Source organism: Coturnix japonica, chromosome 8 (assembly GCF_001577835.2).
Source record: "Coturnix japonica isolate 7356 chromosome 8, Coturnix japonica 2.1, whole genome shotgun sequence".
In the NCBI taxonomy this organism is placed as follows: Eukaryota; Metazoa; Chordata; class Aves; order Galliformes; family Phasianidae; genus Coturnix; species Coturnix japonica.
The window spans coordinates 4,336,747-4,354,270 of NC_029523.1; the positions used below are offsets into that span (position 1 = coordinate 4,336,747).

A 17,524-nucleotide genomic window follows, 5' to 3' on the forward strand; every position below is an offset into this window, starting at 1 on the left:
AACAATGCTATTACTGCTTCTCCTAGGGCACTGCTACAGCCTACTACATGCTACTTACCTGCAGCACCTTAATAAACAAACACTACCACCTTCTTCCTACATAATTTTTTTCAGCCTCCTTTTGTGCTGCTGTATATGCACAAACTCCGGAATATCATGAAACTCTTTTGATCAATGGCATATATAACAAATAGCAGAAGTGCTTAACCTCTTTCAGTTTACTGTGTAACTGCTGTATGTTGTTAAAAGAGCTGCACCAGTTAAAGGCAGAGAGAAGAATGTAATGTAATGTTTACCTGATTCTGAGTCAGTTGCAGTCTGGGTCTTCCTGGAGAGGAAGACAGAGGGGAAGACTACTTTCCCTTTCTGTTCAGCTCGGCAGAACTGCCTGGAATGCAAGATGGAGCAGGCAGGAAATAGACAGCAAGCAAGGAACCCGGGCAACACAGAAAGGGCCCAGGAGCAGACCTGACGCCAAGCCTCAGAGGTGAGTGAAAGAAAGGGGTTTTCATCAGGGGCCAAATGAACCCCCCCCATAAAAAAAAACATCAGTGTGGAATGTATTTCAACATTTAGTGCTGCTGATTTGAAAGGACTAAGAGAACAGGTGCATCTTTCCAAAATATGATCAGGTTGGGGGGACAGATGCATTCAAATTTTCAAGCCTTTCTCCCATTTAGAAATTATGGGAAGATAATTTGGTTTTTATTTTATTAAAAATGTCGGATATGAAACTGGGAGGTTTGGGTGTATTTCTTATCTCCCGTTAGAAAAAGCTGGGAACAAACTCCTCCTCATGGTCTGGCTGGTGCTAAATACCATGAATGATGTAGCAACTTCTGCTCCCATTCTCATGCCACATCTGCTCACTGCCCACCTTTGCCCTTCATCACATTCTGAATATTTAACTCATATTATTCCCTTTTTTTCCCTCCACAACAAGTCAAACATTTTTATAACCAAAACCACACGCATTTTCTCATAGTAATGTCGGAATTCAAAGATGCTTCTCTGGCAGTGGGATTTCAAACCCTAGCCTAACATACACTGAAAGCTACAATAAAACATCCCCAAAGGTGGCTTCTGAAAGCTAACTTACTGAATTTGTTTAATCAAGAAAGACATATTTCAATTGCTTCCCTTGCTTCAACTTGATCTCACCTCAGAAGCAGCAATACTACCAAACCTTTACATCCCTACTGGTCTTGAGGCTTCCCACCTAGTGTTTGGGTGAGGCACCATTTCCTCCCAGTGGCCTTTCAAAAATACAATACCTTGAGTAAGTTCTGCATTATATCTTTCTTTGCATCTAGCATCATCACCTCTACTGAGGAAAATCAACCTGTGCCACATTTTCATGATCCTGTGCATGCAATTTCCCCACTAATCCACGAAACAGGATTAATTACTTCCCTACAGCATTCTTAACATTTTTGCAAGGTAGGATCTGCAATGACTGTAGCTTTGAGGCTTTTGAATCGACTACGAAGTAGATAAAGCTTAAAGTTTCAAGGAAAGAGAAAGCAAGTAGACCTCTGACTGGTACAGAACCTACACTGGCTTTTTTTCAGCAGGGGAAGGAGAAAACCCTCCCCATGTTCTGCAGTAGATATGGGTAAATAAGTCCTCCCAGTTGTATTAAATAAAAAAAATTCTGTAATTGTTAATGTAAATAGAGCTGATCAGGCTAAAAAGTCAAGGTTAATAACTAGGAAACAAGAGATGAACACTAACCAGACAGATCAGAACACAGTATGCTACAGTTGGATTTGAAACGTGTTTTGGTGGTTTTATAAGTCTTAAAACTAAAAAAAAACCTTTAAAAAAAAAAAAAAACTAAAAAAAAAAAACCAAAACAAACCATTAAATATTTGATGGATCAACTAAGTCAAAATGACAGCATCTTCCGTATGCAAAAAACCACACAGACTTATCAGAACATCATGTTTTTTCAAGTCCTCCTTTTTCAAGACTGCGGCACAAACACTGAGCCTGGGATTTATGCTCAGGCCTGCAACCACATTCCAGACATGTTCAATAAATTCCTGTTATTCTAACTCACCTACCTAGGCTGTTTTTCAGGTACCAGTCTCTTGTTCAGTGACTCACAAGCAACTGCCACATGGTTTCTGCAAGCTACTCTCCTTCACACCAGCAAAGGCCTTGCCAAAAAATAACAAATGCTGCCAGTGCAGACCTTCCAGCTCATAATGACAATGCCTAACAAGAAATAATCAGGAGGATAATAAAAATGATTCGAGGGTCCTACCAATGCAAGCTATAAAGGCTCAAAGAACTGGTTTGTCTAGACTAGGGAAAACAAGATCTTGCAAATAAGGCTATCAGAGAGTAGAAGTAGTTGGCTTACGCAGTGGCAAGGGAGATAAGTGCATAAGGAAAAAGATTTTCCTTGTAAGAATGGTGAAGAACTCACACAGTTTCTCTAGAGAAATAACAGCATCTCCCCATCACTGTCATTAAACTCCTCCAGACAATACCTGGAAACGGCTGAGATACAGACAAAACTCTCCAGGTACAGACTAGATAAACCCTGAAATTATCACTACACCCCAACGGAAGCCAGAACAGTAAGTTCTGCTTAAAAGGTGACCATTTTTTGTACACAATGCTCATGTAAGTGCAGGAAAAAACCCACACCTTCGAAAAACACAAGTAGAAAAGAACCGCTGATGTGATAACCAACAATTCTGAACAAGGATGTGAGCAGTCTAATTGCAGTCTAAAAGCTGTGTGGCTTTCTTTACTTTCAAGGAGGTCTATCTGACTTCACATGTAGTACAGTGATGCAGTCAATTTATTGAATGTGCAAGCAACTGAACTGAAAATGCAAAGTACCACCCAGCTCCTTCACAGTAAAACACAGCTGGGAAAGAGTGTGACTAGGACCTGGTCATGCAAGCTGCTCTGTTAACCTGACCAATATGTGGAACAACAGCTACAAGTCCTTGCTCTTTAAAAACATGAACACACAAAATTTTACTTTTCACCACTCCTCAACTTTTCCTCCCCCCAAAATTGAGACAGCATTAAGGAAAGGGGCAGAAATCCAAAGATAATTAATGACTGGTCTCTGAGGTTCTTTGCGCAATACAGGTATCTGCAGGATCCATAGAGACCTCAGTTCTACAGTATTCTGTGCAAGCAGTGATGGCCCTCACTCAAATATCATACTGCCTAAGATACAGTGTCCCTTTGATCTCAAGGCTTACCTGAACTGCCACATTCTGCTTTCCTGCTTCCTGTATCTTATCCACACCGCATTTCTTTGTTTCGGTCTTTCTTTTGTTGTTATCCTTCTTTCCATCATTCTTATTGGCTACTATTCCTTTGCTATAGTCCCGTCTTTCCCTACCCACATCCTTAGGAGGATAGATTCGCCCTTGCTCTCTGTTCATTTCCCGTGGCTTAATATTTTCTTTAAACGTGACCATTGGTTTTTCTCCTGAGTCACAGTTGTTTAAACTTCTGCCAGATGACAGAACTGATTTGAGTCCAGGGCTCCCATCTGTGGACAGCGGCTCTGCAATAGATGTTTCCTGCAAGGCGAGGCTCTCTTTGGCTTCACTAGGGTCTTCTAGTATTAATTCTGGGATTTCAGTCAAGAACAACAGCTTTCCCACCTCATTTTCACACTGAATCAGCCTGAAAAAGACAGAGGAATTGAAAAGCAAATCCAAACAGGTTTTCATGTAGTAATCTCACACATTAGCACTCTTGCTACTGCTGTTCCTCTCATCTCAGCTTTGCTTCAGTATCACTATGAAGGCCTTATCAAATATGATGTTTCACTACAAATACATTCCTATCAGAACTAGCTCATGTAACAGCATACTAATTCACAGCACGTTATTAGTGCTGCCAGTCTTTCAGCATCAGTGAAATGTGTACACCTTATATAAAATTGCTCTTTAAAATAATGAGAAAAACAAGTTCACCTCTGTCACTTGTACTGCCTAAGCTTACAGTAGCAACTGAAAAATCACTATTTGCTACCTAAAGCTATTTGTGATTACCTGGGCTGGTTATCAGCAATCCATTTGCCTGTGAAGATCAGTCGCTGTTGCCGTATCCGACGCTGTTGCCCTTCTTTGTCTCCTGTAATTGCCTGGTGGCCTTTGGAAAAATCCAAGTTCCTAGCATTGAAATAAGAGAGGGAATAATATCAATTACACTGCTCCCCTCAGCAAAACCACATTCCTTTAGAAATACAACCAGTCAGTATTACTTTATCATAACTTCTGGTACTTCACCAGATCCCACTCAAAATGAGACAGTTACAGATGTCTGAGTTACAGATTCAATTCTCTACGTTAAAGATGCATATTTTTGGAGCATGACATTAGTCACAGGACACAGATGAAAGCAAAATTATTTTCCTCATTTCTTATTTTTTTCCCTTTCAGTTTATAGTAGCCTGAAGACTGCAGAAGAGAAAGTCATAAGCAATTCTGTAAGCTTATAATTTTCCTCAGAGCTTTACTGTAGACTGGCACAGAACTTATTTTCCTCTTCAAAAATGGAGATCAAAGCCCTGTGTTATCCATTCCACATAGTAGCACAGGGAACAGGTCAATGTCTACCAAAGTAGCAACACTAAAAAGAACAGTTGCCTTTAGCTGTCACCCACCTGAATGAGGGCCTCAGAGCCAAGAATCCTTGCAATTCAAATTCTTCAGGTAGGGGGGTTGCTGGTGAATAGACAGTAAACAACATAAGGAAAGCATTAATGCATTTAGTACAGAATAGTAAAAAGACACCTCAGCAAGGTCACTACACACAGCAAAGCCTCCTGCTAATGTGCTCCACTGTACTAGTCTACCCTGCAATCTGAGGAGATAAAAAATGATACAGTAGAGCACAGTCAGCTGAGCAAGATAAAGCAGCATTTGCCACGTGTTCGTAGGCATTCATACAACTTGTTCTGCTTTTACCTTCCAACTACAATTTCTCACATCTGAAAAAGCTTTATTGTTCCATTTGTTATTTTTAAAGCACAGACTAGAAGTATTCTTACCATTATTATTGGATAGATCTTCCTCATGAGGATGGAAGCTGTTTAGAAGAGAAATCAGCCAGGGCCATATGCTGCAAATCAGAAGGCAGACAAATTAAGTGAAAACCACACAACCTGAAAGTTGCTCACCTTATTAGAAAAATGTTGAAATCTATTACACTGGTACAGTTCATATTAATTCTGATTTCCAATCAAAGGTTTTTCCTCAAGAAAAGCCATCTTGAAGAACTTGGTATTTTCAAAAAGCCAGCCTAAGGCTACCCAGGAAGCCAGACTCTTGCAAGTATCGTGTTCATAAGCCAATAACTCAGGAAGCTGGCTATGAATTTAACCAGGCAAAAATACTTCATGAGCAAAAGTTCAAAGGGATCTGAACTTGGTTGCAATCTGTGTTTTCCAGTCCAAAACTGTCTACTCTCAAAGACAGTAAATGAATCAGTTTGGAAGCAAAATGTTATCAAGATACACCTGGCTGTTTTACCAACATCAGCAAAACTCTGTGGCACTGAAACAGATACCAGAAAGGTAAGAAGGCCTGAAATAACAGCAATTAAAAGTAGGGGTTAGCTGGCAATAACCCAAGCTTGCCCCAGCAGAACTAGTACAAGCAAGGACTGGAAATTGCTTATAAAGGCCTTAAAAAATAATTTAAGAATCACAACAATCACTGCACAGCTGCTTAACATTTAACTACCACCAACAGCCTGCTTTATTTATTAATTTCATTTCTTTTAAAGAGCTCCAACCTAAAGTGTAGACATCCTTCTTTGGCTTTTGCAATGGGCATCATGGCTATGAAAGCAGCAGGCAAATGATTTTATAGCACGTTAATGCTGATACATTGATTTTTGTCTTCAGTTCTTGTCTTCAGGTTCATCTGCCTTTCCTATTTCAGATGCTCCTTTAGTCTGGAGTAGGGTTAAGTCAGCGAAGCAAACTGCTTTCATGCTGTTTTCTTACAGTGGCAGTCCTAGGAAAAATACTCATCCAACTGTGTCAGTAACTGCTCCAGTCTAAAGAAACAACTCCTAGATCAGAAACGCTTAACTGCCGTAATTCACGGAAAGTTCACAGGCTATAAACAAGTTGGTTAGTTTTCAACTATTTAAGCATGTTTATGAGATTAGAGGCAGAAGTAAAAAACCAGCAAGAGTCCAGAACAGTAATGTTTGTGCTGACATTCATTTTCTCTACCAAAGCCTATTTATTTCCATGATCTTGAGCCAAAAAATATCTGGATTCCAACGCTGCCCAAGCTGATGACTTACTGCATGAAATCAAGGCGAGTATTTTCCTGCCATCTACCTCAATAAATCTGAGAAATCATTACAACAGACCTGACTAATGGTACATTCAGTTACGCTCAAGTTGAATGTTATGAAGCAAAATCCTCTGATCTTAACCTTTAAAAGTCACAAGCAACCCTGAAGCCAATTTAAAACCAAATAAACACCAAACTTGCTCAGGTATCACAAGTGTCACTGTTGTTTAATGAACACTGTAAGCACATTTTACAGATGACAAAAATCACAGGGGATGTAACAACGTCTAGGACTAGCTTCCCTACTAATCTGTATATCATCAGTATCTTATACAATTAAATGTATCAAAAGATTAACACTCACTACCGTCTTTCATCAACTACTGCCTCCTGGAAAACACTGGGCCTAAGTTTCAGCCAGTCCATTGAAACCTTCACTGCTGGAAGAGGATATGCAGCCCCAGAGTCCTCCTGGTAGTCATTTTGTAAAGGGCACTTGCACAGAACACCAAGAAAGGACACTAGAAAGGGAGAAGAGAAAAAACATAGTACAAGAACAACAGTTTCAAACTGGTCAAACGATCTTATCAAATAAATCCCTATCATAAAAGCATACTTTTAAGCAATCCAATTACTTCATCTTAAATTCAGTGGTAGATCAGAACTCTTTCCCCAACCTATATGTAGTTTTCTACCATGAAGAATGTTTTTTTCACTTTTTTCTTCCCTCCTTTCCTGTAAGTAAAATGCAAATTCTTTTGATAAGCCAGTAAAATTCAGCGAGAGAACCCCATTACAATCAGACCAGAAAATACTTGTTTGCATGTTATAAGTGATCAACACTCAACCAGATATCTCTACCCATATTTTATTCACTTTCCCATGTCAGCACATACACAAATTCATGGAGCTAGCATCTGCGGGTAGGCAGCTGTTAGAGCACACAGGCTTAGGAACAGTACCAGAAAAAAATGACCACGGTGCTTTCACAATGAACTTCAGGCTGGAATCTGTAAGCTGAGTCTAAGCCCTTACGGGTTAAGCAAATCAGAAGTATAATAGGTCAAAAATGCTCTGCACTTCTACATAACATTATCAAGGGCATAGAAGAGCTGGGACCTACTCTGTCAATACCAGGTCACCCTCAGTCCTAGCAAAATAGCATTCATCAGTAGCATCACGACCCTGCATAACCACCCACTCTTAACTTTGCTCCATTTGACAGCAGATGACTAATGGATTCCATGTAAAAACAAGAGAAATACAAAGAGCAGTCTTCATACTTACTGAAGAGAGCCAGTTGCTGTGTCCAGCAAAGCTGCTCATCCTGGCTGTAACTGTGCTGCTCTGTCTCATTGCTGAAATCTCGTAGGTGATGCAGTTGAAACAGATTGATAACAGTAATATGTACCAACTGCTGAGAATTGAAGGCCTTTTGAAATAACAACCTCTGCAACAGAGACATACATACAAAACATGCATTTTTATATGGTAAAGCACACCCCTGAAAGGATCAGTAGCTGCCACTGCACTGCTGGACTAATGTGTCTGCCCTCAAGGCAACACTCACTCCACATTTTTTCAGGTCATCACTAATAGTGCAGCACAACATGTTCCCAGCAGGACACAGGCAGATGCCTGATGTTAAGCCCAAGGTTTTTGCTCATAGAAGTAACAAATCAAGAAGCCCTTTAGGAGTGGTTCTCTTTCAGAAAAAGCGTGGCTATGATATGCAATTACAGCACTGTCATGCAATGCAAGAATTGCACGGGCATGTGTGTCCACTGTACTTTTCTGCCTTTCCAAGAAATGTCAGTGATAGGGTGACATTTGAAAATAAAGAAAACAGGAAAATTTAACCACTGAGTGGTTACGTATTAAAGACTAACTCCATGTGTCATAGAGCGCTGTGGTTGCCTGGAATAGTATATTTACAAATGCCCATGCTGCATGCATTGGTATAGACACACTTCAACAGAATCATCTGCCTCACCCCCCCAGCTCAAGCATCGTTCCCCTAGGCTCATCACTGGTGAGCTCTGTTTTGTCCCTCCCCTTGTCATAGCTAGTGTAAAGCTCTTTCAATAAGCCCCACTAGCTTCTGTGCTAGGATTCATTGCCCCCTTTGAGACAGGCCTGAACCAGGCCCCAGGAAGGCAGCACACTTCCAGACGGCTGCCCCTACAACTGCTCTCCTCATTCACAATTAACATCAGACACACAATTAAGTAGTTATCCACCATACACACAACTTCACATCCACATTCAACTCAGATGAGTCAGAAGAGCTGCTCTCTAGTAAATTAAGCGTTGTGCGATGTAAACTAAAAAAGTAACCCAAGCAATAAAGTAGGGCTCGATTAGCTCTACTTTAACAGTATGGATCAGTTAAAAAAGTAATGCCTGAGTCACAAGCCTGAGCAATGCTTGTAGTTATTGATTATAAGCACTGTGGAAAAAAGAGAACTTGCTCAACAGTCAACAACATGAAGAGAGATGCAATTACTTAATTCTGAAACTCTTAGCACTCAAGCAGCTCACATTCAAAGCTCATACAAGTCAAGCTCTGCTTTTATTTCAATGACTATTTAGATGTAGCATTTTTCACGCAATGTAAACTGACACTGTGAAGATCATTTGTATTTCTTTATGTTGCTAAGACACACACCTTTATTTTAATTTGGAAAAACATTTATGTTTGCTCTGTTGAACTTATCCATGCTCTGTGTTCATTTTCTACTAATGAAGATGTTTCCAGAAGGCACATAACAGTTAATACTGTATGTTCCCTTTGAATTGTACTACCTTGCACCCATACCTTTTAAAGTTCTTTCTGTTTCAGTCTTTGCTGTATTGTTCAGCTTAACGAGCTGTCTGCATAATTAATAGGTACTCCTGGATTTTCCAGAGGAAACATGTTCTGAAAAGTCCTAGTCTACACACAAATTAAGGTTGTGCTTTTAAAGGCAAGTCACTGACAAGAGAAGCTAGTTGTCTGAGGAAGATTAAAAGCAGTCTTATTATCCAGTGGCAGTGATGGTATGCCATCCAAAAATGAAGCATTCAAAACTCTTCAGGCAACTCAGCCAAGACTTTCCAGATTAGAGGCATCCAAGAATCATCCAGGTTAAGAAGCAGAGAATCAGTTTCATTCACTGATTTATACACCAACAATGGAGGAAAAAAAAAAATAATCCTAGTATTTTGCAGAAGTCAACAGAACTATGCATTATTAACTGTGATGCAAGCCTTCCATAACTGGCTGTGTGAGCTCCATTTACTTTAGCATGTGAAAAATTATTATTGGACTGTAATTTCAGAACTCTGCTGCTAAAAATATCCTCTTCAATATACTAATTAATACTTGTTAGAACTAACCTTGAACTGTTCTTCCAGCTTTTCTCGAAGAGGGCTCAGCTTCTCCAAGCTCTTACTCAGGTACACATGGCCATGGAATTTAATAAACGCCTTGATGAAGTCAGACACACTCCATCGAGTCTTCACCTCATCACGACTATATTCAGGAAAAAAAAAAAACAAAAAAAACACCTGGCTTCAGTCTATGGAATCAGACAGAGCTGCATGTAACATTACAAGCTTTCTCTGTGAAGGTCAAGAAAGGAAGCAAGGCTGCTTTTTCCTGTTGGCACAACATGACATGCTTTCATCCTGCACTCCCCTACTCGCACTAAAATAATCCCAGACACAGACTATCCTTTGTTCCACACATGCACAAGGATGCTGAGAATGGAAGGGGATGTCAAGGAACTTCAGTTTTCACTACCAAACAAAACTATGTCCCGGCAAGGGAGGCAATCCCCTCCATCCTGTCTGAACATAAATACATCGTGCTTAGCCTCACCTTTCCAGTGCTTTAGAAAGTGCTTTTTGTAGGTTAGTGGATGCAGCTGGGAAAGGAAATTTCACAGCAATGCTTCTGCAGTAGTAGAAAATTGTGGTCAAGTGGTCTCCTTTGGAAGAAGCTAGAATAGCCAGCTGATTATAAGGCTGACCTGAAGGAGAGAAAATACAAGTTGTCCAACAAGTGTCATTAAGTAAAGCAGGATAGATTTGAGTTCAAGTCTGGTCACTTTAAAATGGAGTAAAAAGTCCTACAATTTTTAATAGACAAGGTTCAGATTAGTCTGGTCACCCTTTTCCTCCAGCCTAATTATCAGTATCATTCAAAAGAAAAAGCTCTGACATTTGTGGTACAAATATATAGCTTGCCATATCTTTCAAAATTAGATGACAAACACTCTGCAAGATTTTTATATACATAAGATACTTTCAAACCAGGCTTTCTACAACCAACATATTTATTATCATATAGTAAATTAAGGCCTAATCCAGTTTTACTTCATGAAACTGATCTAAATATCAGTAGTTAATAATTTTGCCTGCAGTGTAAAGCTTTTGTTATAGCACAAAGAACAGTTAAGATATAGCTAAAAAACTGAATGACTAATTCAGCATAATGCAGCAGCAGAAGTCTGAGTGAAGCCATGTTATTAAATATTCACAAAGTAGAAAACTGACACTGATTAGGTAAACAGCTATTATCTAAATGATTTACTGATTGATTAGGCTTTTCTTGTACAATTGTTTCCAACCACTACACAAGGCAGATAGTTCAAATCTTCCTTTCAAATTATAGAACTAATCAGTATCCCCCCAACTCACCATTAGAAGGGACAAGCTGAGCTGCATGTCTGTAGTAAGACTCTGCCTGGCTTGTCTGATTCCTATATCGAGCTAAATAAACAAAAAAACCAACAAATTGAGACCAAACAAAAGCAATCTTCCTACACTTTAATACAACTCAGTTTACCCCAAGAGTGTTGTATTGTCATTTTAGAAATAAGTATCAGCACTTACAAGTATGCCAAACAGCAAGAAGATTCAACAAATTAAATGTTATAAAGAGATTCTTTTACCTCAGGTTCAGTTGTCATGTCTTATTTTCTATTCAGAAAGATGCTGTGCCAACAAGCAGCACACCCAAAGAGCTACAAATATATTTTTTATACTTATCTGCATAACCAGTAACTACATGTACTTTTAGATTATTACACAAACAATTGCAGAGTCCTCTAAAAACAGAATTTCTTACAACATTTAGTTCTAGTTAAAGGAATTTGTCTGCCCAATTTAATGTCAAAATCAAAACCTCATTTATGAAAGGCTGGATTCCTAACCATCTTCTTTATATCCAAGAGGTTCAAAAGTAATGTTCTGAAATGGAGAAATATGCCAGCCTGCTGCAACATGTTTTTCCTAATAGTTACCAGTTTCAATAGTTCAGTGTGTGCACCAGCCATAGCATGGACTATGCAGTTAATACGCTAGGATACAAGATCCCACTAAATCCCTACAAAGCAATCCTTGAATTGAATGTAGTGAAGTGTAACACATCAAGAATGCCTAACAGTGTAGCCTTCCCCTGCAACAGTGAAGTATACCACCAGCTACCAACTTGGAACACACACACATAGATTCCTTGCTGTGGAAGTTAAACACAGAGACAGAACTCAGAGTCCCACCTCTTCTTGATTTAAAAACTCACCAATATCTCCGAGGTGGACAAGGCAGTGCTGGCAGATGTAGGAGCAGGAGCTAGACTGTGGCTTCACTATGGCGCTGGTGTGCGTCTGTTTATTGCTAATGATTCCCAGCTGGGAAGACTTCACACGACATGGCAAGTCTACATTAAAAACTGTGCACAATTCCTGTAATAACTAGAAAAACAGGTCTAATTTAGTAGCAGTTAGAGACAGCAATCAAAACAGTACTGAAACAGCAGACAAAATTGGCACACAAATCACCACTCAGAGGCATGGATTAGGTGAACATGCTTGAAGTCAACAAGTCTAGGTTACTGAACGAGGATCTGCATTACTTTATGTGGAAAGCACAGAGCTTTATATTGCTCTATGCTTTGCAGAACTGTGAGGAGAATTTTTACTGGAGCTGTGCATCTCAAAGCAGCAAGCACCTCAATTCCCATCTATTCAAGTTACTAAGCATCAGCGGAGATCAATGACCAGAGGCGTATAAGTCTTGCATTTGTTTATAAAATAGAGGTAGTATTTTTGGTACCTACGTGAAGAACCACCATTCTCTGACAGTTACAGGCAGGTACACGCTATTCACCCTCTGAAGAAACTCAAAACACAAGAAATAGCACTCCCTGGGCTTTAACTTAAGGGATTAGCTTGAATAACACCAAGCCTGTAGGCAACACAGGGCTAAAGTGGCTGAGTTATCCCATTGGGTGGACTGCCAATCAGTAAATATTTGTGCTAAGCCAACAATGAGACTCAGTGAACTCAGCAGCCACTTAATCAAATATCTCAAAATTTGATCAAGGAAAAGCTAAACTTTGACATTCTAATTAGAGCTTTTGAAGTTTTCTTCCTAATGGACTTAACTGAATGTCTTGAAATGAACTGTTTATTCTACCAAGTTCCACAGTTAAAAATCCAAGTAAAAATTGTCAGACTTCCTCCCAGGTGGGAACACACTCAATCTCCAAAGAAAATAAACCTGTGGCAGAGTCCCACTTCCAGATAAAGGCATTCAGAAAGCCAAGGACTGATAAGAGATGAGCTTTGCCAGCAGATAAAGATTCAATGCTTTGTTTGTTTGCTGCAGAAAATGGTTGGTGTTAGATCTACTGTATAAAAGACACTGTAGATGGGTAGGGAGATTAAAAAAAAAAAAAAAGGAACCTCACAAATGAAAGAATAAAAGGGAAACTTGACATCTTCCAACATGCTGAATCATGAGAACTCATGTTCTTTCCAAAATGCCATTTATAAAGGCCTCGCTGAAGGAAAGTGGGTAACATGGCTGAGCTGTCTTTAGACTAAAAATGGAATGATTAACATGACAAACTGAGAAAGACACGATTCTGTGGTGTCATATAGAAGAGCAAAGTTTCCTGAAGTATTGCTAGGAAGAAAGAGTTTTGCAAGACAAATGATGCAGATGGTAGATACCTCCTGGCAACCAAGCCACAGCCTGTCCAACTGGCTGCTTCCAACAAGAAGCAACCCAAAAAACAATGCCCAAGATAGGATAAATAGAACAATAACAAACCAGTGTAGTTTCAGGGGAAAAGAAAAAAAGTGACTGATTTGCATGTGGTCAAAATCAAACCCAGATCTGATGAGGAAGGAAGGACCTATGCTAACTGTTGCAACCCATTGCCAGCACAGACTAGGCGTGATAAAACAGGGCACTACCTGAGATACAGGTGACAGCACTGACAACACTGTTAAGCACACAACAAATGGGGGAAGAAAAAAAGGCAAGTTAACTGTAAGAAGGCCATTACCACACACTAACTTGTTCTCTTCAGAATTCTACAAACCGAAATCTAACCATGCACAACAGTGGCACTAAATCAGGCATCATCACAAAAAAATAAGCTGTATTTATTGTAAACAGTTCCTAGGAAACATTAACTCAGTGCTCACCACTGGCAAAAGAGTTACAAGGAAGGGACCCAGAACACAGCACAAAACATTATGCCATCATGCAAATCCTCAGTGCGTCCACATTTGGGAACAAGCAGTTGGTTGAGCAACACAGGAGAACTGACAGAGGTCATTCAAAGCTTTACGAAGGAGCCACATGCATGTGGCATATGACTGAAGCGTGCATACTTCCAGACTACATAGATGTATCACAACCAAGAGATTTTTTGCAACTTACCTGTGTGTAGAAGCCACTAGCTGCCTCTAGGAACAGAGAAAGGTTTGCCTGAACTTCACTGCGATTTGGATTTGCTCTATTTTTCGCTTGACCCTGCAGCGTTGTGATCTGATTTTTAAAGGCATGATTCCAACTGAAAACAAAAGAAATGCTTTCCTTTTTATTTTGAAAGTGTGTTATATGCATACCATAAGAAACAGGAAAGAGCTGTTTATTACAGAGCATTAAACATGAAAATGAACTGCATTAAATTCAGACATCATTCAGAGTAGAAATATTAAATATGGAAGAATTATCTTTCCTACCTCCCATTATCACAGAAATCAATCCTGATACTGTATAGCTAATGTTCCCTTCCTTCTCCTCCTTCCACCCTGCTTATCAAAACTCAAGCCTGCGTGACACAGTTGCTGCTGTAGAATACTCATCTGTGGAACTCTTAATCTAATCCACAGTGAATTCTCATGTCCCACCCCAACAAAGCTCTCATTTTAAAGGAAATAAGGCAATCATTTCATAGGAAACAAATCACTTTTCTGTAAGCACTGGGATTTCCTGCCCATCAGCACACGTTATACACACACACAGATTTAATGATATGTACTTACAGGTCCTGCTCCACTTTTTTATCTAAAGCGTACTCCAAATCAGTCACAAGCATTTTCTGATATAAGTCCTGTAGAGCTTGTCTGGATGTCCAGACTTCTGCTGGACCCAGCTTTGAATCTGAGCAACAAAAAGCAAAAATGGACAATAGTTTTTAAGTACTCAAATTGCATTGATTATCCACTGCCCTACCAAATAAAAGAAGTACAGTACAGTATAAGAGGCCAAACACCCACTTTTCTCACAGATTCATTAGAACTTTGAAATACAAAAACTACAGAGGGACTGGGATTAATCTTATAATGAAATAACTAGAAATTAAAGTCAGCAGCAGGAAAGCTGGACTCTCCATAAGCCATTATGTTGTAGAACTTCTTGTCACTGGATGAATTCTAAAAATCCAGAGGAGGCTGAAAAACTTAGTAGAAAAGAAATCCATCAAGAGCGAGTAAGTAGGAGAGTCCGTGAGCTAATGCTGTTTAGGGGAACACCACAGGGAAGCATGGCTGCATGCTTGCCATTTTCTAAACACTTTGCTGCCTTCTGCTCAACATCATTTGAAGGTGAGTGCAAACATAGTCCCCTACTATCACAAACTACACAGTACAGTTACCCAAGCCTTGTAAAATCACCCAGGCTGTGGCTGCTGGAGCACACAGGACACACATTGCCCCAGGGAAGCCATTCTGCTGGGCTAGATGGATAAAGGCAGTCAGAATGTTCCTGCAGGGAACCCACCAACCTGCTGCATGTGCTACACCAAGACGCTAATCTTGGCTGAGCATGGGTTTACTGTTCAAGTGGTTGAAACATTAATACAAACCACTCTCATTTTCCATAAATAACCAGTTTAAAAGGCAGCTTGTAGCATATTGTAACACGTGATTGTGTTTGGATCACCATTTCCATCACCAGATTTCTGTACACTAGCAAGATCCTATCCACACTGCTAACCCAAAGTGCAGCAGCTCCTGCAATAGTCTGGACAGGAGTTTCTTTCTCACCTCTAAAGAGAGAGAAATAGGAATATGATCCGTTTCCAAATGCTTTTTAGCATGCTGAAAGTCAACTTTAAGAATACATGTATTTTAGATATAGAAGAGACAAGCACAGTTGTTAAGATTACATTGATATTTATTTACATGCAGAGAACAAACTTTGAACATAATGCTGCACAGAGAAATCTCAGGAGTGTAAGTGCAAGGAGCACACAAAAGGAAGACAAACAATAAGCAAACATTATTAGCTAGATCCACTACATAACAAAGGCAATTACCTGTCATGTCAGCCTTCAGGACTTCTGCCTGCCTGTAAGAAAGCAATCAAACAATAAATTAGAAAGACACAGATCAAATTATGCTAAACCATATTCATGCAACTCCAAGCATAGAAAACAGGGCCAGCTCCTGTGAGGCTGCCTACAACCTAAACAATCCAGCTTACTATCTGAGTTATAGATTTAAGTCATTGCTGCTTATCAATGTTTACTTCTACTTCCACACCATAATAAAAGTCAGTTGTTCAGCTTTCCCTGCATAGATTAAGTCTGTTTCAGAAAAAAACATAAGAACTAAAGAATATTACACAGTATTGTAAGGTTTGCATGGCAGCAGTGTCCTGGCATATAAGTGGCACTTGCTTACCTGCGACTGGGAATGTGAAATTTACTCCTAATTTTTGGAAACACTACCAAAAAAGATTTTTGCCTGAATTCCACCCCCCAAAAAAATGCTTAGACCTAAATGTTTAGATCTGATTTGTACAACCACCCTCACAAGCTCCCAGGACAAGTACCTGTCATACAAATCTTCTCACTAGCTGTAAGGCAAGCTGCCTCACCTATTTGATAAGCTTACAGCACAATACACTAAAGAGATTATCAGTACATTTTTTAATAAAAAGCATTGGATTACTTCAACGGTTCCTTGAGGCCAAAGGAATGAGGGAGGTCTCACACCAACATGCTGCTCCTCATTTTCACCTAAGGATAACTTGTAAATCAAACAGCTCCAACTGCAGCAGAGACAGCAGCACAAACTAAGAGAGCACAATGTACCAAACCTGCTCTGCATCACTGGCAAGGTATTACTATTTGAGAGCAAAGCATTGCCTCCCAAAGAGTGAAGTCTTTGCTGGTGCTTGGAGCAGGTACACATCAGGGCTCAATGATACCTGCAATAGTTCCATGCAGTACAAACGTACATAAATTGGCATTTGCAAATATCATTGGACACTTGGTAATAAAGGTCCCTATATTTTCAAACCAGCTAATATTGCATCAGAATGACTCACTCTGCTCAAAAATGTGTTGCCTGCCAGCAAGCTTGGTGCAACTCACACTTTATCATTTTAATACCATTCTCAAGTAGCTCCTTGTCTGGCTTGCCTAAGCAGTTCAGCCTGCCTTCAAGTCACATCTTCCCAACCAGTTTGTTAGTCCGGAGTCAAAAAAGCACTAACCACAGCTCATCAAATATCATATTTCAAGCACCTTTGTTAGGACATATAGCTTGGTATACCATGATAGCTACCCCGTTAGGTTTCCTAACTAAATACATATTCAATTCTGTGCTTTGGTTGAGCTTGAAACGCAAATACAATAACTTCCCATTCAAGTCAGTAAAGCAGTTCAACATCTAAAGGACACACTCTTTCATTTACACAGTGAGGAGGTGCCAGGTAAGATCTGGCATGGCACGCCCTACAACAGCCACAAAAAGCCCTGACCTCATAGAAACACAGCACAACACGCTGCTTTCCACCATGCCTGGAGGGAAACTCCATTCGGTTTTCCCCTAGCAGTCTCAAAACACCAGCAGCTATTTCAGTTCCTTTATCAAATCCCAGCTACACACTGACAAGGAACTGATGATTTTCAGCACTAAAATGGGTAGCTGGATATG

General features: G+C 39.8%; 1 protein-coding gene across 3 annotated transcripts in view; it reads right to left on the reverse strand.

Moving 5' to 3' along the window:
* Positions 1-17,524, reverse strand: part of SMG7 (SMG7 nonsense mediated mRNA decay factor) — a 40,816-nt gene that overhangs the window by 12,233 nt on the left and 11,059 nt on the right. For 2 of the 3 annotated variants that reach the window (XM_015869582.2, XM_015869584.2), the window contains exons 2-14: positions 15,898-15,929; positions 14,624-14,741; positions 14,016-14,148; positions 11,863-12,034; positions 10,980-11,051; positions 10,159-10,309; positions 9,675-9,810; positions 7,584-7,746; positions 6,661-6,817; positions 5,036-5,106; positions 4,649-4,709; positions 4,035-4,154; positions 3,231-3,663 (exon numbers count right to left, since the gene is read on the reverse strand). In XM_015869582.2, the coding sequence (XP_015725068.1) occupies positions 3,231-3,663; positions 4,035-4,154; positions 4,649-4,709; positions 5,036-5,106; positions 6,661-6,817; positions 7,584-7,746; positions 9,675-9,810; positions 10,159-10,309; positions 10,980-11,051; positions 11,863-12,034; positions 14,016-14,148; positions 14,624-14,741; positions 15,898-15,929 (1,819 nt within the window). The remainder of the gene's footprint in view (positions 1-3,230; positions 3,664-4,034; positions 4,155-4,648; positions 4,710-5,035; positions 5,107-6,660; positions 6,818-7,583; positions 7,747-9,674; positions 9,811-10,158; positions 10,310-10,979; positions 11,052-11,862; positions 12,035-14,015; positions 14,149-14,623; positions 14,742-15,897; positions 15,930-17,524) is intronic. The other variant, XM_015869583.2, reaches the window with a different exon arrangement.